Source organism: Pieris napi, chromosome 14, assembly GCF_905475465.1.
Source record: "Pieris napi chromosome 14, ilPieNapi1.2, whole genome shotgun sequence".
Classification (NCBI taxonomy): domain Eukaryota; kingdom Metazoa; phylum Arthropoda; class Insecta; order Lepidoptera; family Pieridae; genus Pieris; species Pieris napi.
Genome location: NC_062247.1, coordinates 9,156,997 through 9,181,789, shown reverse-complemented (window position 1 = coordinate 9,181,789; position 24,793 = coordinate 9,156,997). Strand labels below are relative to the sequence as shown.

The 24,793-nt window shown below is 33.1% G+C and overlaps 1 protein-coding gene across 19 annotated transcripts in view; it reads left to right on the top strand.

Moving 5' to 3' along the window:
- Positions 1 to 23,642, top strand: part of LOC125055893 — a 105,748-nt gene extending 82,106 nt beyond the window's left edge. For 7 of the 19 annotated variants that reach the window (XM_047658585.1, XM_047658593.1, XM_047658596.1 and 4 more), the window contains 15 exons: positions 714 to 828; positions 2,876 to 3,030; positions 6,463 to 6,569; positions 7,255 to 7,443; positions 10,050 to 10,244; positions 10,965 to 11,073; positions 11,659 to 11,838; positions 12,008 to 12,145; positions 13,297 to 13,454; positions 13,522 to 13,709; positions 14,257 to 14,398; positions 16,874 to 16,960; positions 17,268 to 17,370; positions 18,050 to 18,200; positions 19,176 to 23,273. In XM_047658585.1, the coding sequence (XP_047514541.1) occupies positions 714 to 828; positions 2,876 to 3,030; positions 6,463 to 6,569; positions 7,255 to 7,443; positions 10,050 to 10,244; positions 10,965 to 11,073; positions 11,659 to 11,838; positions 12,008 to 12,145; positions 13,297 to 13,454; positions 13,522 to 13,709; positions 14,257 to 14,398; positions 16,874 to 16,960; positions 17,268 to 17,370; positions 18,050 to 18,200; positions 19,176 to 19,944 (2,786 nt within the window). In that variant the 3' untranslated portion in view covers positions 19,945 to 23,273. Of the gene's footprint in view, positions 1 to 713; positions 829 to 2,875; positions 3,031 to 6,462; positions 6,570 to 7,254; positions 7,444 to 10,049; positions 10,245 to 10,964; positions 11,074 to 11,658; positions 11,839 to 12,007; positions 12,146 to 13,296; positions 13,455 to 13,521; positions 13,710 to 14,256; positions 14,399 to 16,873; positions 16,961 to 17,267; positions 17,371 to 18,049; positions 18,201 to 19,175 lie in introns of all 19 variants that reach the window. The other 12 variants (XM_047658602.1, XM_047658600.1, XM_047658603.1 and 9 more) reach the window with 7 other exon arrangements.
- Positions 23,643 to 24,793: the final 1,151 nt, after the last annotated feature.

Genomic DNA, 24,793 nt, shown 5'->3' with positions numbered 1-24,793 from the left:
CCGGTTTCTTCTCGATGTTTTTCATCACCGTACGAGCGCGTGTTAAATGCGGACATAGACTGAAAGTTAATTGATGCACAGCCGGGGTTCGGGCCTCAAGTATGAGAGTCACAACTCACAAGGCAGTGACAGGGCAACACAGCTCATAACTTTTTAATTGACATAAAAAAGTAATCTACTGTTCAAACCTTATCGTTACAGTACCATATCGTTGTAGGTTTACATAAAAGTTGATCCCATATAAATCGGGGGTTACTTAAGGATTTTGTTATGCAAAATTATATGAGAAGAATAAAAATCTAGAGCGTTTTATTTATTTATTTATTAAATACATTACATACATATTATAAAACAAAACATTTAGACATTGTACAAAGCCCAGATTACATAGATAAACGATGTATATGTAACAGAAAATGTAAGTTAGTACACATATAGACAATAATTAAAGATAACTGAAATTTAACATTGAAAAAACAATATATAATACTTAATATTTCAAAGAAAAAACTAAGTTGTTACTGCTAAACAAAGTCAGTCTTCCCGCGTCTTTAAATATTGGTGAGGTGAAAAATATCAACATTCTCAAAATTAGTGTCATAGTTAGATAAAACCCGAAACATTGGCGAATGATGCAGGTAATTCGTGTCCCGCCGGTTTTAATATTTTTTTACAAACTGTTGTTGCTTCGTTAATGCTAGAGATATTTCCAGGTATCATAAAAGGTGATGAGATAATGGTGATCAACGGTGCAATAGTCTCCGACCTAGATATGATGTACCTCGAGAGCGTGCTGCAAGAGGAGCTTTCTCTAGTTATGATGATGAGGTAAGGCTTGTTTTCTCATTACCTTGCGATCGAGTTGTTCATTAATCAGCGCATTCGTTAGCATTGATTTGCATAAAAACGATAGCAGGTTCACTTATTCATGACACCAAAGTTCCGTTATTAACTAGATGATGTATATACCAATGAATTTGGTTTTAGTAAGTCTATATATCTAATGTCACATATAAACTTAGGCTTTACTTAGGAATCAATTCCCTATCTCACTCCGAACTATGTAGTTCAGTGATATTAGAGAGTACTTGTTACAAATATAACCTTTTTATACTGAGTCTAAACTGTGTCATTTAACGTAAGTTGTAGTTTTTGACAATGCCAACATGTACCCAAAGTTCCTTACCTTAAACAAGGTCTTGATAGAATATCATACTCGCCGGTCATCTGATAATTAATAAACTCTCATGACCCAAAAAACAAATAAAATCTCTGTAAACTATGTTTTAAATACATCGTACATAACTGAGTCGCGTAGATATACTACATTATTTAAACCTCTTTAAAGGTAATTACTTCTTAAACTATAAATAGAGCCAGTTGAGATAATTGTATGAGAAACAGGAAAGCATGCGCTCGACACCTAATGAAACGGAAGTTGGAGTGCGGCTCTAAGCCCGAGTGAATCCTCCATCGGCGTTTCCCTCACCTGACCTTTAAACCTACCAGTTTACTGAAGCGCTCGATGCGACCTATATACCCCTATTATAAAAGTCCCCTCACGCCCTCAGGGTTGAAACATGACATGTGGACACATCTTCATAAAACATGTGTCACTGAGTGCTTGTAAACATCATTTTCCCCGCAAAAATGTGAAAATATTAGAAGTGACGCCAAATAAACATGAATGTGCGATTTTTTACGGTCTCATGAATAATAACGATGTCGCTCACTTAGCGAAGCCATCAATTATTGATACGCTATCGATTTAACGTTGTGGGCTAAAATTATAATGTACTCCTATTGGGTAACCCTATTAGTACCCTCTAGCGACGTCACATCAGTTGTTGTAAGAGTCGGGGACAGCCTCCCGGCGATATCGTGTCGCTTATTGCTACCGCTTTTAAAATAATATCTCTATCGACTTATTGACGTGTTGTGAAAGCTTCGGAGAGTATCCGTTACATTGTCATTTATCTGAGTAAGTCATTATCTAGAAATAACTCATAGTTTTTGTTTTTCACTTGAATTGTCTACGTTCCAATTTATTCTGGGCCCGATATAAATTACAAAATACTGTCGACAATTTCCGCCCCCACACCTTTTATGCAAAGTAATTTTCAGCTTCATAAAAAGCCGACATTTTTTGTTCAAAATATATTTCAGCTACTAAGCATAGCTATGTATTGTCGTAAAAACAATATGTTTTACGACACATATTTGGTCATCACTCATTTTAATTCCCCTCTTTTACATAATTTTAGAGCGTTGCATATTACAATGTAAGCATTTATATGCATATTTTTATTTCTGTAGCTGAATCAGCTGAAAACATTTTGTATAGGTTTCGTGTTGAAGAAACGCAACTAAATTCGTACAAATATTTTAATGTTTTTTATATTCTATACATCTTTAGATAAAGAATTTCTAATCATTAAATTACAATTAATTTTATCATTCATTATAATAACAGACTAATATTATTAGCGAAAATACGTATTCATTAGAATGCAATATCTGTTTAATTAATGAATTTTCTTTCAATACAAAACAGTTTATTTAGCCATCGAATCCCTGATGAATAACGTTGATTTGTATGTTATATATTATGTACTTATATATCGAACAAACACAAAAATAGACACGCAAATGTCACATTAATTTCCATTAAGTCAATAAGAACATCTGACATAATAATAAGTCAAGCTATTTATAATTAATTGTTGTCAAACTTATGGGCCATATACTATGTACATAAGCGATATAAAGTGTACATATTTAATAAACATAGTACGCTATCTATTGACAAGGACAAAATAGCCCTGCTTTATATTGTTATATAAGCAGGACAACAATCAATTAGTCGCATGTACAGGTCATCCCGCACGGAGCCGCCAGAGCTAAGCGGAGCGATGCGCGCGGCCACCGACGATATAATCGATTCGCTGGTATGTCCGCCGCCGCCCACCGATCCACCCGTCATCTCCGATGACATGATATCTGGGCTCATCGTGCCCGCGCCTGCTTGGAGTGAGTATACACACATACATAATATGTTCAAACTGACCACTTTGTTCTCTCTTCATTAAATTAATTCCAAATAGGTTTGGTATTACGAAAGTCAACTTAGAAGATGATAAAAAATCGCGCTCGATATTGCAAGATACATTTTTCATTCTTTAAATAAGTTGCCTAATGATCTTTCAATCTTCAATAAGCTTATTAATTAATAAGTCCAAAAAAGCATGTAATATGAATATGATATTTTAAATCAATAATATTCGAACAGAGAAATTTAAAATTCAGGCGTTAAAATGTAGAAATCAAGCGTAGAACCAGCTGCCAACTGAAGTATTTCCGAACCAAATCGACTTAGGGTCACTCAAAAATGAGCGTACCAGTTCTTAAAAGGCCGAACGTACACTTGCGAGCCCTCTGGCATCGAGAGTGTTCATGGGCAGCGGTATCATTCAACAACAGCCTCCTGCCTGTTTGCCCTGTTCTATTTAGAAAAAAATCTACACATTATTAACAACCTAAATAGAAAGACTCTTATAGAATATTCTAGGTATACCTTTGTAGCACAAAATTGTTAATTTATACTTGTTTGTCGGTGAATTTAATTATACGGTACGTGTTAAGATGTAATATTCCCCAAACAATGACCTACTAGGAGTGCATTGTCAGTAACAAGAATGAGGTAAACATGTTCATGTACACCTGAAACACTCGACATAAGCACTTAATCCCACGAACTAACGAGCCATGCTTTTAGAATTCAATTAAATCGTAACGAACTGCATGAATTTTATATGAAATATCGGGCGGATGTTTGAATTATATTCAATTAACGTAAATTGATTTTTGCAAACAAAATTATAAGAATACATATCTATATCAATTATGAATCGTAAAATAGGTTGTTAAGCTCAAAACTTGAAGACGGTAGAAGAAATTCGAGTTTTTTTAAATATATTCCTTTAACTCTGATGAACGCTTTTGTGAAGAGAAAATTTAGAAAAATCGAAAAAAAATTGTTTTGGTGTTTAAGGTTTTTATTCGAGAAAAGGGAAAATTCACATCTTCTCAACCTGTCCTATGTTGAAAGAGAAAATATTCTGACTGTACAACAATAGTTAAGTTATAAAATTCAATGTATAAATTATTGTCAAGTACCAGTCAAAAGGAAGAGACCAGCTGCCCACGACACATGGTATCTTAGTGTGAGGCTAGCCCCCACTATCCTTCTGTCTGCACTGTCTTTATAAGTAAATTTTTTTTTTTAGGTATTATAAAATTTTATCTTTGTTTCTTTGTCTGTTTCATATGTTGGTATGCAGCTACTAAAAAGGTAGACTAAGTGGATCATTAAGCCGAAACGAAGTTCGCGGACTGTAAAATAATCTACAACGTTTCAAATCGCCAACAATGAATACTGTTTTTATTAATTAATGCTTAACAAGCAACACTTCAATCTTGCTATCTATCTAATACTTGGCATCGTTTCCAATACAATTCAATATCGTGGCTGACGGCCAATGAAATCCTATTTTGTTTATTCCATTTGAATTAATTTGGTATCGTAGAATAATTTATTTTCAAGAATATGGTCCAAAAATATTATCGTAAGGATGATCATCTACTTGTCTATTAGATTGACAAATGAACATGAAACAAATACAGAATGATGGTGATGCCCAGATCTAAAAAGGTTGTAGCGCCACCGATTTATTTTAATTTACATCATCACATTATTAAAAATATTATAATATCACTACTAAAGTAATGATGATTACTGAGTTTTAAAATGACATTTTTAGTTTATAACTCATTTTTTAAACAGAGCGCTTTGTTCTCGTGTTATATAGATCAAGCCATCCGAAATTACTGCACTACGGAATCTTTCAAAATCATTCAGTTTTTAGATCCGCGTGATGAAGAGTTAGAATTCTGTTTTATTTAGAATAAAAGGAATTTCTTTTTCATTCTCAGTTGTGATCTAGTAACAATGAATCTTATATCTATTTAGGTCGTTGAAAAATTATTAAACAGCAAGCAAGCAAGTGGTGAGTTGTACTATTGAATCAAAATAAATAATAAAAACAGATTGTATGTAAAACCCTCACCCGGGCAGACACATTTTTGTTCACGATTTCCTGTATGGGCTAAATTAATTATACACAGAAAAAAGTACATGCATATTCTCGCGGAGATACACAGATTTGACAAATCTAAAGACTAATTAATTCTAAGTATAGAAAATCTAATATATAAAATTCTCGGCGGTGTTTGTAGTTAAACTCCTCCGAAACGGCTTGACCGATTCTCATGAAATTTTGTGTGCTTATTGGGTATGTCTGAGAATCGGACAACATCTATTTTTCATCCCCCTAATTGTTAAGGGTAGTCCACCCCTATTTTTTTTTTTAATTTTTAGATTTATTTTTAATTTTTTTATGATACAGCTTTAAAAATACGTACATCCCCTAATTTTGCACCCCTCTACGATCAAACCCTATTTTTTATTACAAATGATGGCAAAACGACGTTTGCCGGATCAGCTAGTGTTCTATAAAATTAAAAATTACATTGAAGCAAAGCTCTCGACGCGGCCTCCAAATAAAGGCCGCGACCCTTCCGTAGGCTGTTTGCTTGAGCTGTTGACTTACCTCGACCAAAAAAAACTCATTGTGTTACATCTTATCACAAGCCTCGATATGAAACTTGCAATTTCAACGTTGATGTTGAAATCTACAACCGACAGCGCTTTTCAAATTTTTCCATTGTAATGGGCGATAGTAATAAAACGTTAATATTAGCTACGCGGAAATGAATTTTCTATTTCTATTGTTTTCGTTTTGTACTCGTTCTTTTAATTTTACAATATTGCTTTTAAAGGTTTTTTAAACTAATCGATATGGAGTAAATACGCATCTAGATATGATTTTTAAGTCATTCATTACTAGCAAACCGCTTTCAATAGTAAAAAACTCCTGACAGGTAACTTGGGGCAACTAAACCTACCATATAAGCATATAAGAAATACTCGTAAGTGGGATAGCGTAATGCAAAGAATAATTATATTGATCATAAATAATATCAAATCCAGGTTACTCTGACATTGAACTGAATGAGCCATTCTAATTTAATACATGTAGGTAAATAGTCATTACGCTATGTCAATTCATTACAATCAAGTTGTTAATGATGATGTCATCATAATATATATTAAGTAGATTTGGTATTACTAGGAACAATTAGTGGTTGTTTCTGATCATATCCTTACATACTCTGCTGACGCAACGAAATGAGTCTCTATCTGCGACCAGAGAAAAGAAGAGAGCCTTCTTTAATCTTACGTAAAAAGAAAATCTTATAATTATTTCTAATTATCTCAAATACTTGAAACAAACTTCGTAATTGGCGTTTGATGTCGAAACTAAGTTCGTACTTTTGACACAGGCAAGGAACTGTACAGTCCTGAAACAGACGGGCATACGGACGCGGCATCGGGACCACCCAAAGTTAGTTCTCGAACTAACTCATTTGAGATTGAAAATCTACTCAAGGTACTTTACAGGCACTTATTAAGAGTTCACCTCACCAGCTTGTGTGCACACTCGCAATACACTTCACCCGCTTGACTTCGTTTTACGATCGTCTTCTCTAACGTATCATCCCTCTTCAGCGTCGAGAATTCTCGAGATATTCAGTTAATTAGTCTTTATCGTATTCCCGTGTTACAAGGGGCTTTTAGACACAGCTCAATCCTAACATTATACCTCCATTGTTATTTTCAATCAAGATTCTATTGAGAACTTTTATGTTATAAATAGTTTAATCAATTTTAGTATCAATTAGTTTTTTGTAGTATCTATTTGTACTATCTTATTTCTAAAGCGATTACAGGATACGTGAAACAAATAGAACTTGTTGGCCTTACTTATAAAACGATTTTTGTCTCAAAGGTACAGAAATTTGAGATTTTTACTTTTCGCTTCTTAAAATTTTATTGAATATCAAAGCGTCATCAGCTTAATATTTTACGAATAACACAATCATACGCAAAAACTCTTTGTAACTATTAAACACAGAATTGGTTGCTATATAAGTTTTCTTGGTTGCAAAGCGTAAAGTAAAACACTCAAACTTAAGCAGTATAAGTAAGGTCAAACCAACGCTTTCATTAGATGCTATATCTTCTGTAAGCTTATCATGGCGTCATCATTAGCCTAGAAATACGTGTATAAATAGTGTGGGGATGTGCGTCAGAGCGCGGAGCAGGTGACTGGGTGGTGCCGGTCACCGGGTGACACGCGTCGCGCGAGCCCCACGGGAAGCCTCGCGAGTGCTGCGGTTACTCCCTCGAGGCACCTGTCTGACGCTGACAAGCTGAGGAAAGTACTCTTGGAACTGGTGGACACGGAACGCGCGTATGTCAAGGTATAGTGATGTGTGATTTATGTGTGCGGGTTCATATTTACATTATTGTGTAGACTCTAAATACATATTATTGTCTATTGGAAAATCACTTTAGTTACCCCACATTACATTCAGTGGCACTGCGTTTAACACATGCGAATTACAGCGACGAGTGACACATTAGTATCATTTTGCAATTGATAATATAAACAAAGAATTTAATAAAATATAAAAAAAAAAATATTGGTTGTTTGTAAAGTAGGTTTACGATCGAGATGTTTACGTGATAACGTCTTATTGGTGATATAAGTTTTTGGGAAGTAAGGAATTAATGAAGATAACAATTTTTCAAATTTTAAATTACATCTATCGTTTTATTCACACTTTTGATGATAAATTTCGGGTGTAAAATGACAAGTTTACTTATTCGACTATGATATACATTTTTCTTCATACATTCACGGAATGACTGGCAGCGCTCGAGATGAGACGGGAGATCGGTCCGTCTCTCTCTCTCGTTATACCTGCGATCGCGCTCGTGAGGTTTTGGTGTGACACAAGTTTCTGAACATGTCACCCGACTAAAACGATTTTAAAGACGTTATCACATCAAAAATATTGGTTGTTTGTAAAGTAGGTTTACGATCGAGATGTATACGTGATAACGTCTTATTGGTGATATAAGTTTTTGGGAAGTAAGGAATTAATAAAGATTAACATGTCACCCGACTAAAACGATTTTAAAGACGTTATCACGTCAAAAAAATATAATAACAATAAAGACAAAGAGCCGTCAAATAACAATAAATATAAAAACAATAAAAATAAAGTGAGGAACATCAAACGAAACATTAAACGTTTATAATTATTTTTTGAAGAAATTACTATAAAAACTTTTGACTCGTAACTATTGTATGGATGTAAATGCAAAGGAGGCGCACTTTACTGTCAAAATTGTCTACAATTTATCAATTGAATCAAATCAAAACATAGCAGGTAATGGAGTATTGACGTGTAATCCTTCCAGAATAATTAGAAGAAGTTAGGATATGCTCGGAATCGTTTGGATTTAAAAAGTGGCATTTAGTAGAATTCCTTGAAATAAATGTTTTAATAATAATAATTATTATTTATTTATTGCAAGAATATGGTACAAAAATGTGTAAGGTGGTACAATCGTAAATTCACATATTCTGCCACACACAATGGCGCGCAAATTTGTCTTTAAAGGAATTTTACATTTCACATATTAGTCAAATGAATTGGTCAATTCTTATATTATTTGTATCGTACATATCATATCATACTTTGTTAAATCTATGTTAACTACAGTGTCTCACGCAAGTAATCATTTATTGAATAGTAATTTTTTGCCAAAAGTAATACACCAAGTCGCTTTTTAAAGTTTCTCGTCGGAAGATCTTTTAATTCTTTTGGTAATTTATTGTAAACCTTAATTGCGATCTTTTATACTACGACTTCGACGTTATTCAAATATATACTTAGAGACTGTTTCAGAAAACTTCTATACATAAAGTCCATGTTATACTCGTACTTAAAATCATGTATACTACATTTTGGAAAAATTATTAAAAAGTGTATTAATTAATCTGCTCCCAACGACCTCTCTCAGCCGAGTGCATCACTCCACCAATTGAACTGGAAATAATTCCGGACATGTAATTTCGATGCATCACATATCTGTAAAGATCCATGATTAAGAATTTTTTTATATTTTTTTATGGCAATGGTTTTAACTTTATGCCAGTGTCAAGTAAACTTTAGGGAAACTGAATTATATATTTCCTCTTTTCTTAAATCCCAATTTTTATGATAATAAGTGTCTAGGGCAATGACAAAACTTTGGAACGATTTCATTCGCGTAAAAACTATTTGACCGTGATAACATGTAATAAAACTTCTGACTAAATAAAATAATAGATGTTGATTGAAATAATAGAATTTATCTTAACCTATAAAGTATTATGATAAAGAAGTCGTAAAACCTTATTTATGGCGATGTAATAATAATATACCGCGAAGGACCCTCTGCATATGGGGCGAAACAATAAAATTGCGGAGGAAATCATGAATTACGATTGAGAAACTTATGTGGCCCTGACTTTTATTGTGATTAAATCTTTATTTTTTCACTTAGAGGAAATTTTATTGAGAATTTAGTATAACCATAAGACTACCAGTTTCGTAGGTATATTATTGAGCGCAAATTTCTTCACCATGCATATAAACTAATTTATATGAGTTAAATATTAAAATAAAATCTTGTTTCTTAGACTTTTTCCTGTAATCGATATGTGAAAAATTTAGACTAAAAATGGGAAAATATTCAATGGCAAAAGCTTTACGATCAAAAGTAGTGTTATATACAATTATGAAACAGTTGTTTTTTAAACACAATCATGAAAATAAACATGACACATAGTAGTCACATTGTTTTATAAAAATTGTTTTGTTTTAAGCGCGAAAGATTTAATCTTCCGAAGTGGATACGCCCGAGTATTATTTACGAAGTTGAAATGAATTTATAGCGGGCACGAACCATGCACCTGCGGCTTAGATTAAAATGTTCAAAGTTATTGTTGCTATCTGTTGTTTCGATTCCACAGCACCTTAATAATTTACTGGAGAATTACTTGGAACCGCTGAAGAGGGAAACTTTTTTATCGAACGCGGAAATCAACGCTCTGTTCGGAAATATTCAGGAGATTGTAACTTTCCAAAGACAGTTCCTGCAAAACTTAGAAGAAGCGCTTGATGCTGAATCTAACTTCCACCATTTAGAATTGTCTAATCAGTTCAAGGTAATTTTAATTATACTAGTAATTCAGAATCTCATTTATTCTACTAAGATTGTTTTAAAAGTCAGTAATACATCCTTTGAACTCACCAATTTTGATTTTCCTTAACGACTCATTGGTCTAGTGGTTAGTACCCCTGACTACAAATCCATGTGTCCCGGGTTCGATCCCCGTCTGAGACGAACATCGATGTGATGAGCATTTGGTGTTGTGCTTAGGTCTTGGGTGTTTAAATTTGTATTTATATGTCTATCTATCTATGTATGTATATCCGTTGCCCAGTACCCATAACACAAGCTTCACCAGCTTAGCATGGGACTCGGTCAATTGATGTGAATTGTCTTTAAAAAAAAAATAACAGATGAATCCTATGGACCAAACTGTACTGGATCTAATTGAGATCCAAAAGCTTTTTTTACCTCCTTTATAGTAATTACAGTCAAAACCGTTTACGACGACATTGTTTCAAACAACATACCAGTTAAATTGACCAAAATCGAAGGCTGAATTCTAGTTATTAGGTACTTAATAACAACGTCATCGATGTTACGACTATCGGTTTTGACAACCAAATATGAGTAGTCCCTTCGATGTCGTTACAACAGATTTTGACTGTAAATCAAAAGAAAGAAACCTCATATATTTTAATCTAAATACTAGAGTATTCATTGCGGTATAAGTTTTCCATATTTAAATTTATGTGCTTTTATGAAAACTTTTCAGAATGTTCTATTCGCTGTTGGAAATGCATTCCTTTATTACGTAAATCACTTCAAATTATATAGCTCGTTCTGCGCTAGTCACAGCAAAGCTCAGAAAGTCTTACATCCGAGTGAGTCAAATTATATTTATTATCTATTTTTATTTCCGTCTCGAGTGGCATTAGTAGTCGACTAGCTCTTATTAAATTCTCTCTTACTTATATATAGTATATTCCACTATATAACTGTCTATTTATAGAAAATGTTTAAGATGATTACTTTGCCAAATATGATTAAAAGGAAAACCGTATTTGATTTTCGCTATTTTTCTTGTAGCTTATATACCTCTTAAACAGTTAATTGCGTAGAGATATTTACAGTACTGTATGTTTAAAACCCGCTTAAGATAATTTCATAACGACTTTGCCAAAACACGTCTTATGCATATGCAATCTTTATTTAAAATGTTGATTGTTTACTAAGTTAACTGTATTAAAAAATATTCAATTATTCGCGGTCCACGGAGCTGTTTTTTTAGTGTTATACGTAAACATTAACTATATACTCGTATATCTTCTAATTACGCTTTCAGTAATTTGATTTTAATAATTCGTAGCTATAACATATTCCACGATACAATTTAGTCTCATATATTTAAATTAAGTGTTTTAACTTCTAAGCAAAGGAACGCCTTTAATCTCGGAATGTATTTATAGATGAAGGCAACCAAGCGTTGCAAGAGTTCCTTGCGGCTCGCAATCCGAAGCAACAGCACTCATCCACTTTAGAATCGTATTTAATTAAACCGATTCAGCGAATACTGAAATATCCGCTATTACTTCAACAACTCCGAAATTTGACTGATGTCAACTCTGAAGAGCATCTTCATTTAGTTGGTGAGTTTATTTTACTAATCATGCAATTGATTTAATAAGATAATGTCAAATTACTTATTGAATTTTTAAGTTAAGTTGATATATTTATAATTTAAACTGACTAAAATTTTAATTTGAGAATTACTCATAATTATCTGAGCCGTAATATATCTAATTATAATTTTAACAGAGGCTTTAAAGGGTATGGAAAAGGTTGCTGAACATATAAATGAAATGCAACGAATACACGAGGAATATGGTGCTATCTTTGATCACTTATTTAGGCAACACCAAAAGTCATGCAAGCAACCAATAGACTTAAGTCCAGGTAAGTTTAGACTACCGATAATATATATTTAACAAAGATTATAAAAACTATGTATTGCCAATATTTGTTGAGCGAGGAAAGTACTAGCTCTGGTATCCCCGACGCCTACACATTCAATGATTTTTAAATATATTATCAAGCTAAGACTAATCTCTATTTGAATGAAAGAAAAAAACATTTATATGAATACAAAATTGATTGAAGTGATACTTTCAATCAAAAATGGGCCCAACTCAGCTTTAAGTAGTTGTTAGCCCATACTACGTTGGAGTGACAGTATACACTGACGAAAACAAAAATGTAAACAAATAAAATACAATTACTAACAAAAATAAATTACCAAACAAGCATAAAATATGATACAACTTTTACATTTTATGTAGGACCAGCATTTAGTTGCATTGAATCGAAAACGACCACGAAAAGACACTGTTCTATGTTTAGGGATGATAAGCAGTTTTTTCCCTCGCGTATAATACGTTTGACTTGTGTGCTATATAAATTTAAACCGTATAACACCAAAAACTAGCGAGGAAAGATGTAATTATTTAAATCTCATGTTAGTAATGGAGCGTAATATATTTCATGTGTCCGTTTTACAGACCATTAGGTAATTTCTAGATAACTTTGTGAACTACTCCAGTAATGAAGTGAGTCGTATCGCTTTAAATCTAACTTTAATTTATCTTTCCTCTTTTATAACGCCCACGAATAGCTGATTATTTTACTATTTTATGAATTTCCTTACGAAGAAATTGTAATTTTATTTATTTAAAAGTATTAGTAACATACTAACAAATCTTAACATTAAAACACTAGTTAGAGACAATTACTCGTAATTATTGAAAACAAAATAAGATAAATACCAGTTAAAGGACAAATACATGTACTTACGGGAATTCAAAATAAAATCTATTGGTGTCACAAAACTTCTAGTACGAGTACAACAGTACTTTCTAAATAAACTTTTAATATTAATATAAATAACTAAAATAATGTGCGAGTGTATTTTTACTACTAATAAATAAATAACTAACCTTAACATATATTAACTAAAATATATTATTAAAAGGAGTCCCTTTAGGCAAGGTTCCGAAGATACTGGCAGCGTTCCCCCTTTGAATAGCTAGATAATTATAATTATATTTCAGGTGATTTGCTATATTATGGAGGCGTAGAGTGGTTAAATATATCGGACTTCCTAGGAAAAATTAAAAAGGGACTAGAATTACACGCAATGTGTTTTGTATTTAAATCAGCCGTTGTCTTCCTTTGCAAAGAAAGACTGAGACAAAAAAAGAAATTGATGGTATGTAATTTACATTAACTTTCTTTTGTTTTAAATTTGCGAATTGTATAACTTATTCGTGTTTCAGGGCGTTTCGTCAAAGAATAATTCCAATGAAGTAGAGATAATTAGGTATCAAGTATTAATACCAGTTACTGAGGTACAAGTTCGTGCTTCTTCAGCTAAAGATATGGACAGTCACTTCTTGTGGGAGCTCATACATTTGCGAAGCCAGCTTCAGCGTCGCTCGGAGAAAGTATATGTACTGTCTAACAGGTGGGTTGTTTTAAGTTAATTGATTGAGGAATTATAAGATATTGTGTTGTATACTACTTAAATACTACTAAATGATTACTTGTGTGTAAGTAATAGCTTTGATACTGTCTTAAAAATATAACATGAAAAAATATATATTGTAAACGTTTACTCTCCTTGATATAATGTCTAACAAAACTATTTATTATTATTAATTCTCTCATTTTATTTCAAAATTAAAATGGGTACTTTGAAATCACGTGGTTTAGTAGAGCGTGCCCTTGCTCCTAGCTTTCGCATTTCCTATTAACAATTTTCAAACATTGTTCATACCGACTACATATTGATTGTAACGGTAAAAACTATACTAATATATACATATGTACACTTATGAACGTCAATATAGAAATACATATTACATGCTAAATGCTTCTTATTTTATATAGATATGTGCCTAAAAATGTGCTAAAAATCCCAAAAATATTTAACTCAAACTTGTATCAAAACCAAAAGTAAAACCTGCTTTAACACAGAAGCTAGGCTTATCTTGAAACCATACAAATTTCAGTACGGCTGACTTCCGCAATGCCTTCCTCAAGACAATTCGTCAAATAATACGTGAGTCGGTTCGCAATATGTCGCTACCGACCACTCGGCCCGCGCCCATGCCACCGCGAGCGCCGCACACGCTCGACAGACCTAAGCAACAGGTGCGTAGACATTCGTAGAACAACGTAGCAGTCCGTAGCATTGTAGATGTATAAGTTTAAGTATTCGTAGTTGTTGTAGCACTTCGTAGTTCTCGGTATTACAAAATATATTTTTACTTAACTGAACAAATAAAAATGTAATGAACAAATGAGTATAGTTAATTTTTTTAACGGATTCATACTATGGGGACGTTCAAGTATCACGTAAGCATATTTACTACAGCTATACTCCTCTCGGCGTCCATAAATAACGTGAGGTGTTTTTTTAAATTTTCTGTCCCTCCCTCCCCCCTTGGTGAGATGTCGTGAGATTTTATTCAACCCCCTCCCCCATCCCCCAATCTCACGTGAGATTTTTCAAAATGTGGGTTTCTTAAGTAAAAGCGTTGGATTGTTATTGTAAAAAGAAAAAAAAATTGCTTCGTGCTTTTATTTCGACTAAAACAAAATAAGTGAAATATTGAGCGTTTAGGTATGGAGTTAGCGGGAAGTCGCAGAGATGGGGTCAACCGTTTTCCTATTTTTTTTTTAATCAGAAAAAAAATTGCGTGATATTTGCCGAGACCCCCCTCTCTCCAACGTAAGATTAAATGAGATTTGACTCGACCCCCTCCCCCCCTTAAACACCTCACGTAATTTATGGACGCCCCCTTGTCAGCAAAAGTCATCTAAGCTCTTAAATGGTATTATGGGTTGCCATATGAGTTAAATTTTAATAATTACTCCTGACGTAAGCACCATCTATATCCCCCCACGTCTTAAAAAAGTAAGAACCCTCGAAAGAAAAGAAAGTAAAGAAAATCAAAGACACTATACTGATTACGTAATACTTGAACGACCCGTATCATTAATATCTTATTCTAACCCTTAGGATTTTAATTTTTTTGTGACCTTAGTGTTATAAAATAGATTACTTGGCAAAGTTTCAAGTTCCCCCAAGTGCTTTTTGTTAATAAATCAGTCAGTCAACTTAAACTAATTGTTTCATAAATATTTTTTGGCAAGTAAGTTTCAGTTTCCAACTGTCATATCCTCAAGTCGGACTTTTAATATAAATTAAACTATTGTTAAAAACTTATCAATATTTTTTCAAACTTAAAACTGATTTTTTAACTTATTTATAAATACACTAGCTGATCCGGCAAACGTCGTTTTGCCATGTTTATCATTTATAATAAAAAATAGGGGTTGATCGTAGAGGGGTGAAAATTAGGGGTTGTATGTATTTTTAATGCTGTATCATAAAAAAATAAAAATATTTTTTTTTATCTAAAAATTAAAATTAAAATTTGGGGAGAACTACCCTTAACATTTAGGGGGATGAAAAATAAATCTCGTCCGATTCTCTGTTATACCCAATATGCACACAAAATTTCATGAGAATCGGTCAAGCCGTTTCGGAGGAGTTTAACCACAAACACCGCGACACGAGAATTTTATATATTAGATATAAAAAATATATTCAGAGGAATAGAAATATAACGAGATATGTAAATGCCCCAGTGATGCAATAGAATAGTAAAAAATTCAATTTTATGAAATTGGGTCACTGCGTTAGGCATCTAGTTGTAATAAACGATGAATCTAACAAACTAAATTTTATTTTCTCGAACATTTCCATAACTCTTTTACATAGCAATCCACTTATGATGACTAAATTGATTTTTTTTAAAGAGACCAATTCAATATCACTATTGTGCTTTGGTCAAGTAGGCATTGTGTAATTAATTCTTAATGTTTTGTGATTGTAATGTCGTGTTACAGATTTATTTATTAAGCCTTTATTGCTGACACCCAGTACAATATAATAACAATTTAAGTTACATAAAAAAATACCAAATTAGCTAAGCATAATTTACCACTGTGTGAAATTATTACAAAATAAACTCTACTTCACTATCACTTCACTACTTTTTAAAACAAGAAAAAAGCGTATGAACGCATAAACATTTGACAGCCAATATATATGTCAATCCTGACCATTACTGACATTATTTTACATTTCTTAAATCTAATATTCGCAATTTTTCGACTATATCTTGTATATATCCAAAATATTGTGATAAAATCTTACCTTAACCAAAATACTTTTTTTTTGTTTACCGTATCGACGGTATGAACATTAAATCTTTGTGTAACGAAACTCATGTTCGTTAAATGTAATTATAATCGGGACTAAGAGAATTACAATAAATCAAAAACCATGTAAATCGTTCTCGAGTTAAGTGTTCGAAAAAAGTCAGGTTGACTTCGTTTTATAACAATCTCTTAAAACTGTTACTAATATTATTAATTCTCAAATACATTTAAACTAACGATTGATTCATATTTCGAGTATTAAACAGTAATGTTGGAATTTCTGTATTTTTATATTCTCGCAAAACATTCTTATTTGTCACACTTTTGATGTTATTCTAAAACTTATGACAGGTATTATTAGGATGAAAGATAACATTATTTACAATTAAATTACAGGTTCAAGTAATGCAAGGATCGCAAACCTTAGGGAAAACAAAGAAACCGAAAACATCTGGACAGAGATTATCTGCTGGGAACATAGAGGTGATTTTTTTTTCATTTTTTTTAGATATTACGCAAATAAGATAACTTACACTGAATACTGAAATTAATATTTATTGAGCGGTTTAGTATTTGCTTTGAAATAATATTTTAAGACATTTATTCAATCTTGAAATTTTAATATAACTTATTATTTATTTTTTTATTTAATATTAAAAATATCCTATTTATAAAATTTTACTAAAACAGAAGTACATTTACCAAAAATCTAATTTCTCGTAATTTTTTTGGAAAAAAAAAACATTAAAAACGTAACAATTATTTTTCTAATCTATTGATTTCTTCGAAGGTCGGTAATTTGTCACGAGACAATTCTCAAGACGCCGAAGACACTCCGCAAGAAGAGGATCACTCGTTCAGACTTAGAAGCAAAACAGTCGGTGAGGCACCAGGTATTTATATACCTTACGACGTTATAATATATTTCTAATATTTCACATAAACATTTTAATACTTTATTGAATAAATGTTAATAAAAGAACTAACTTCAAGTACTTGTCATAACAACAACTGTAATTGAAAAAAAAATCATTTATTCACTTAAGTTCAAGAAACCTATCTTAAAAACTTCTAAACCGATTTCCATTAAACTAAGTATTGCGTAAGTTTTACATACAACCATTTTTACACTTGAAATATAGCACGTGCTCAAAGCTTTAACAAATTATGAGACTTATTATTAATTCCATCAATATCAGAAACAGGTGAAACTGATAACTTCCTTTTAATGAAGTCAGTTAAAAAGTTGATTTGTGTATGATAGCATACTCCGTCAATAATCCGTCACATTAATTATTATCTAAAGTTGTTAGACTCCGGATCGAAGGACCGATAATTTTACGTTGGTTTATTTTTATTTACTGAACTGTTCCTTAATTTAAAATATAAATATTGATTTGTAATTTAATTATATTAAGACAAGTTTACTGAAAAAGTTAATAGAAAATCGCTAGTTATAGTATATAGAATTGTGAATATGGCTTTATAGTCACGTTCTCTTAGGATCAATTTCTGGGAAAAAGTAATCTAAACGTGTATTAAATTATGTTTATACAATTTATAATATTAAAGCGTGTGAGAGCATAAAGCGCACTCCGCCGCCTCCGCCGCCCACAGACACGGAAAAGTCAGAGGGCGGGTCTAAGTCCGAAGGCGAAGACGAACCCCCAGCACCACCCGCCAAGAGAGGGTTAGGACGCACTCCCAACCACCTCACGCTCAGGTACACATGTATGGGTCATATGAGGCTACGTGCGCACTGACAGTTATAGGTTAATTGATATGTTCAATAAATTAAACTAAAATCATAATAAATACCTAAAGAATAATTTAAACAAATCATATCCAACGTTCCGTCGTACTCTAGTTATTTATTTAGAAAACTTACTTACAACTACACAAAATATTTTTTAAATACAATCAGCATTTTAGGTTTACACACTAAATAATATTACTGAGACAATGCGTGTAGGGTGTGTGTATTCAGTATAAAAGTCTGTCTAGTATCGAGCCATTACAAAAACAACTTATTCATGATTAAAAAACTATTTTACTAAAATAGTCATGTCTCTCTTCATAACAGCGTAAGCACAATTGGACAGAAAGAGACAACAGAATAAAGTAGTAATATATATTTTATTTCAGTATATTTTTATGAAATATAAATTTAATATTTAACAAAACTTTGTATCCTGTTTTACATTGATTGTTTACATAAATTCAACGATCAGAATCTATTAATCTATAGAAAATATGTTTTATTTTTCTGTCAGTGCGTTGGTAGTAATACTCGCCTACATCGATTGGACTCACGTTTGTTTTCAGTTGCCGCTAAATTTCAGTAGGTTCGCTCTTTACTCATACATATGTACGCTCATTAGAATAGATTTAAGCTAAATAGAAAAAAAATGGATCATCAAATATAGTAATTTTTTATTTAACTTAAAATTTCGCTTTTTTTTTGTAATTGACCATGACCCTTTTTCTGTTTAGCTTACAGTAGTAATTAGATGCCTTGTTTTACAATATTCTTTACATTTCAAGACTTTTTCATTTTAATTTTGCTTGTCTTTTAAGTTCGTCTTAGTTTAGTGTATATATTAATTCAATTCATTTAGCAATTTGAGTAGCATTTTTGCTTATAAACTATTTGTTTACTCAAAGTTTCCGAAATTATGAATTAATATTAATTTTCCAGCACAACATCGACCCTAAGCGCCGGAAGCACTGGTAGCCAAGCTCGCCTCATTCAATCTTCGCATCAACCCACCCAATATCAACCCACTATGGTCAAAGAGCTAGGTAAGCAAGAGTCACAATCTTTAAAATCTTCTCCCGAAAAGAAACCCTCAGGATCCGAGAAGAAGATTAAAGTCATCCGCTCCGGCAGCGGAAGCAACATTCACAGAGAGAGATCTCCCAATAGATGCGACCGCTCCCCCGATAGAGACAAGGTCACCAAAGTCATCATTTGCAAGTCTCCCAACAAGTCCAACCTTAAGCAGTCCAAATCCCTCCACCGTTCCCCTCGTGGTAGCTTCGACCAATCGAAGTCCCCCACAATCGACAAATCCCGCTCACCGCAGCAGAGCTTCGACGGCTCCAAGTCCCCTCGCGGAAGCATCATGAAGTCCCGCGAAAACAGCATAGATAGAGCAAGATCACCGAAACCGGCCCCGAAAAAGGGCATCATGCGAACACCTCAGGCCAGCTTCGACAGGTCTCCTTGCAAATCGCCCAACGTGAGTCGGCGCTCTTCTAAATCCAGCGGCGAGAAACTGGCCCGCCTCGGAACCAACTCCTTGGACAGGATGACCCACTATTCTCAATTGGCGAAAGTGGAAGATAAGGCAATAAAGATGGGGATCGTCGTGTCCAAGTCGACTGAATCCATCGCTAAAGCGATTGAGCGTCCCACTTGTGTCGAGTGTTATTTATCTGGGAAGAAGCAGAGTAAGACCTCTTAGCATAAGGGGAGGGGCAAGTACCCGAAAACTCGTAAGAAATCAACGGCGCCCCAGTCCATTCTGACGTCATCGGACCGCAGCAGTGTGGAGACTCTGGACGACGTTGCGCACGAGCGAGGATATTGCCCTTCGTCACGACAATGCGCTACGAGCGATTTCGATCAGATTCACGTTTAAATTGATTTTATACAGAACACTATCGGAGCCGTATATAATTTACATGTCATTACTAATATTTTAAATGCACACACTTTTGCCTTAGTTTTGCCATCAACTTGACTTTTATTTGACCTTCTAACAAAACTAGAATGCGGCATAAATAATAATTCATGTGTCAGAGCAATGGCTGATGGCTGGTGTCAGCTGTCATTATAATTTAATAACATCAACGATAAATTAGTTCAAAACCGTAATATGGTTTATTTGCTTTGTTAATGTTTCTAGATCTATAAATTATACTATTTGATAGTCTGTAGTATTAGTAACTAAATTTGTATGAAAATTCGTCGACACAAACTGTGGTTATCATACAAATTTAGTTTCCGACTTTCTACATCTACTACTATTAAGGCATCTTGACTATGCCCGTAGTCATTATTAATAATGTCAGATGGTGTTAGTGTCAGCTGCCATTGTCATAATAATTCGATGGATATGGAGTCTTTATTACTATCGACAATTGAATAGTCGTTAATTTATAGATCTAATTAACAAATCAAAAAAACCATATTACGGTTTTGAACTAAATTGACGTTGATGTTATTAAATTATAATGATAATGGCAGCTGATACCAGCGCCATTGCTTCGATAAATATAATTAAACTGAAAGGTATCTAGCAAGATTATGAAAAAATATCCAAATTATATGCGGTATAGTTGTTCTGTATTTTGGAAAGTAAATGACGCTGCTCTATCGACTGGTAAATGGAATTGACTAGAGACGTGCTAAGTAATCGTATTAAATTTTACTTATATGTAACTTTACATATTATAATCGAAACACCAATAAACGTAGAAGTAGCGTAGATATAACACCAATATTGTTACCAGAATGCTAAGTTCAAAGTATGTATACGTAACATTTTAACCTATTGAATATATTGAAACCATGCTTAGTGTAGCTAATTGCACTTACGATAAGAATAGCCGTAAACAGAGTCGTTCATTATCTCTTATAAATATCTCAATTAACTAAACATCACCTTGACGGCTGGAAGTCTTCCAAGCTTCACAAGACTCTTTGTTTTGCGAACAAGTGAGTTGTGGAAACGACTACTTAAGAAAGAGTATACTCCTCCTTCAAAGGCTGGCAACACACCCACTAAATTGGATATACATGGGCTGCAATGACTGCCCTTTTTGGGCGTCCTGTAGCCTACAGGTCCTGTGTCCAAAAAAAACAATCATTTTAAAATCTGATTACGAAACCATAGAGCGATTTTAATCTTTATTCTGTGCTCTTATTCACACTATATGCAATATAAGAATCCTAATTGCTGCTACGAGCCGTTAATTTCCATTTTTATTTATTCACAGCCTCATCAACAAGGCCACTGTAATAAAAATACACACACTCAAAATACAGAGATACAAATAAATAATATATATGTATGTATTTTTTGTTTCTAAGGACCTCTTAATGAGTATATGCCTCTTCCAATTGGCTCCATCTCTCTCTATCTTGAGCATTTTTTTCCTAATCTCCTCCACCAACTTCCTTGAGCTCGTCAACCCACCGTGCAAGAGAGCAACCTCTCTTTCTTTCAAAAGGCCACAATAGTAGTAAAGACATAGAAAGCTATGAACGACTCAGTACGGCTGTCGTAGTAACAATAATTTTAAATAGATGACGTAATCATAATATTCAAACTTTAATCCTAGTATCCAAGTGCTAAGTGTTAAATTTAATGGCTGTGGAATCGAACTGATGTTTATCCTTAACATTATTCAATTATAACCATTATTCATATTTCAATTTTTTCTATTATCTTTAAATATAATCAATAAATTTTTAGATACCATTTATTAAGTCTTCCATTTCTTAAAACATTAAATCATTTATATAATTTTATTACGTGCTCAATTTAGAATTAAATTAAAAGATTTATTTTTACTATCATCTTTATCCTGATACACTTTAAATGTGATATTTTATATTTGGTTGGTAATTAAGCATAAACTCTCTCTAAACTATTACATAATATAAACTATGCATTAATCATAACTATTTAATGACTATGTATAATCGTAATACACTTAAATACGTAAATAATAATTCAATTACCCAAACAATATGTAGATTAAGTAGAACTAATATAAGAATAGCAAATGCACGAATACTATACTTTTCCTCTTAACGATCGCACATGTAAGACCCTTTTTGAACCTGCGTTGGTACTATGTAACTTCCAATAGATAGAGTACTGTAGCTCGCACTATTAAGCGATCGAAATTGCATATAAAAACGTAAGAAATCGCTGGAAATTACAGAGTAGCGACGCTGCACTTATTTTTGCTCTTACTACACAGGTTGCATTTATTTTTCTTCGATATTAAATTTGAATGTTCGATGATAATGTTGATAGTGAATTTTCTTATCCCGTCAATTCGTCGATTTATGTTTGTTTGGCGAAAGATGTTAACTGCAGACGATATATGTATAACTTGTTATTCGATTGCAGTCTGACTAGGGAATTCAAACTGTGCTTGCGTACACATTTCAATCCATAAGTATACGCTGACTTAATACATCTGTGTTAAACTTTATATCAAACAGCAAGCTGTAATTTATAAAGCGTTCTACACTTAAATAACAAACATAATAGAGAGCTAGTTAGAACTTGGACAAGCTTTTAGCTATGCGAGTTCTTAGGCCAGACTACAGAGGACTATAAATTAAATTACACAGAGTAAAAACTCATTCATGTCTGGCATAATCTGTGCTACACTGAGTACGCTTTATAAATGTCAGCAAATACAAATATTTGACAGATGTATATTTCCATTGCGTGTCAAATTCATGGACATCAGACTCATTTACGTAAACGACATTTTAAATGTACGCCAGCACAGCGTTAACAACATTCATCAAACATTCAACTCTTTTCGCGGCTCCGCATTACCCTGGATATATATTCTAAATTGTCGGTCGTGTGAACTCAATGATAAAAGAGTTCGGTGTTTGGTGTGTTGTAGGGTCTCCGGTGTGGAAACCGCGCGAGGTGTCGGAGGCCCCCGCCCCCACCACCCTGCCCCGCTCGCAGCGCCCCGCGCCTCGCGCCCCTCACCTCTCCGCCAGTCGCAAGTCGCTGGCGCCGGACCACAGGCATTAGAGTGCATTCAAGATTGTCTAATTCATAAATAAAAATAGGTACCGTTTCTTTTTTAGACCACATGCGTAACCTATTTAATAATTTTTGGATTAACTCGGTTCTTTAAGGAGGAATTCATGAGTTGACTAATATAATAGATACTGTATTTCCTGGCAAACGCTGACTTATTCAGTTTCCTCGCCTAAACGAGGTTGTATTCAGGAGTTCCTGAGTGTACTACGTGGAACCTTCAGATCACATACAAGTATAAGGCTACTTAATAAAAATAGTACCTAATTTATTGAATAACTGAAAATGGATAATCTCATTAATTAGGTATACTTCTGTCACAATTATTAGCATCTCCCTGTAATAGGTACCCAGGCGTTAAACTAATAGTATTTGTAAAGCGTCTGTAATAGTGTTTTATGAAACAACATAAAAGTCGGCTATTATCACTTAAAAAAGGTATGATCAAAGCAAATTTATTTACCGGAAATAGACGCAAGAGCTGAACGACAACTATATTTCTTTTTAACCTTAATAAATATAAACATTGATGTCGTAAGATGTCAGTATCCAAAGGTTTTAGTTTATTAAATAATAGCAACGTCGTCAAACGGATCTTATTTTTATCCTTACTTGGGCTCAAGGATAATTTTAAAATCGAATGAATGCGTGTTGCTTGTAAATAGTATCGAAGTCTATTATTTTTATTCATATCCTTGTACCGCCACTTTCAAATCAAGACGGGATATCCCTAATTGAAAATGGTCATGGATATGTATAAATAATATTTCTATAGTCGTTCAGCAAATGCCAAATTAGCCAAAACATCATGAAATAACTTGATTGTTAGACAACAAAGAACAATGTTATTAAAAAATTGTTAATGCCAAAAAGAATACCTTTTGTTTTAATAATTTTGTAAGAGCTAAACGTGTACAATCCCTGGTCAAGACTGTAATACGACATTTTTAATTCATAATTAGTCACAATTTCCTTTGCTTATAAGATAATCATAGTGTAATACGCGTACCTTTTCTTGGCACAGTGGAATTTTCAATACTAACCAAACCGCGGAAGGTGCAATTAGATAAATTAATATTGAAATTATTTCTAGTTTAATTCGTTGTTCGTTTAGAGTATATATCAATTTATGTATACACAACTATGCGATAGATTACACGTGAAATTTAAATATTTATAGTATATAGTATTTTTGAGACCTGTGCCAAACTAGATTCTCTCATCCTGCGCTTCGTACTATTGAATATAAATAAATATATATCGTGGGAGTAGTTAGATGTAATCTACTTGTGTTTAATTTCACATTGGCAATGAATCTCACTATAGTTCGAAATGCACGTAACCTATGGAAAGTACGTTAGTTAGTTTTGATAAGGATAATTTCTCTTCGTGATCAAATTCAAAAGTTCTATCATAAGCTAGGTGTAAAAGTCACACTTTAAGTTTAATTTATTTACTAAAATATGACATAGCACTAATGTTATTTCGTTATTTAGAAAAATATAAC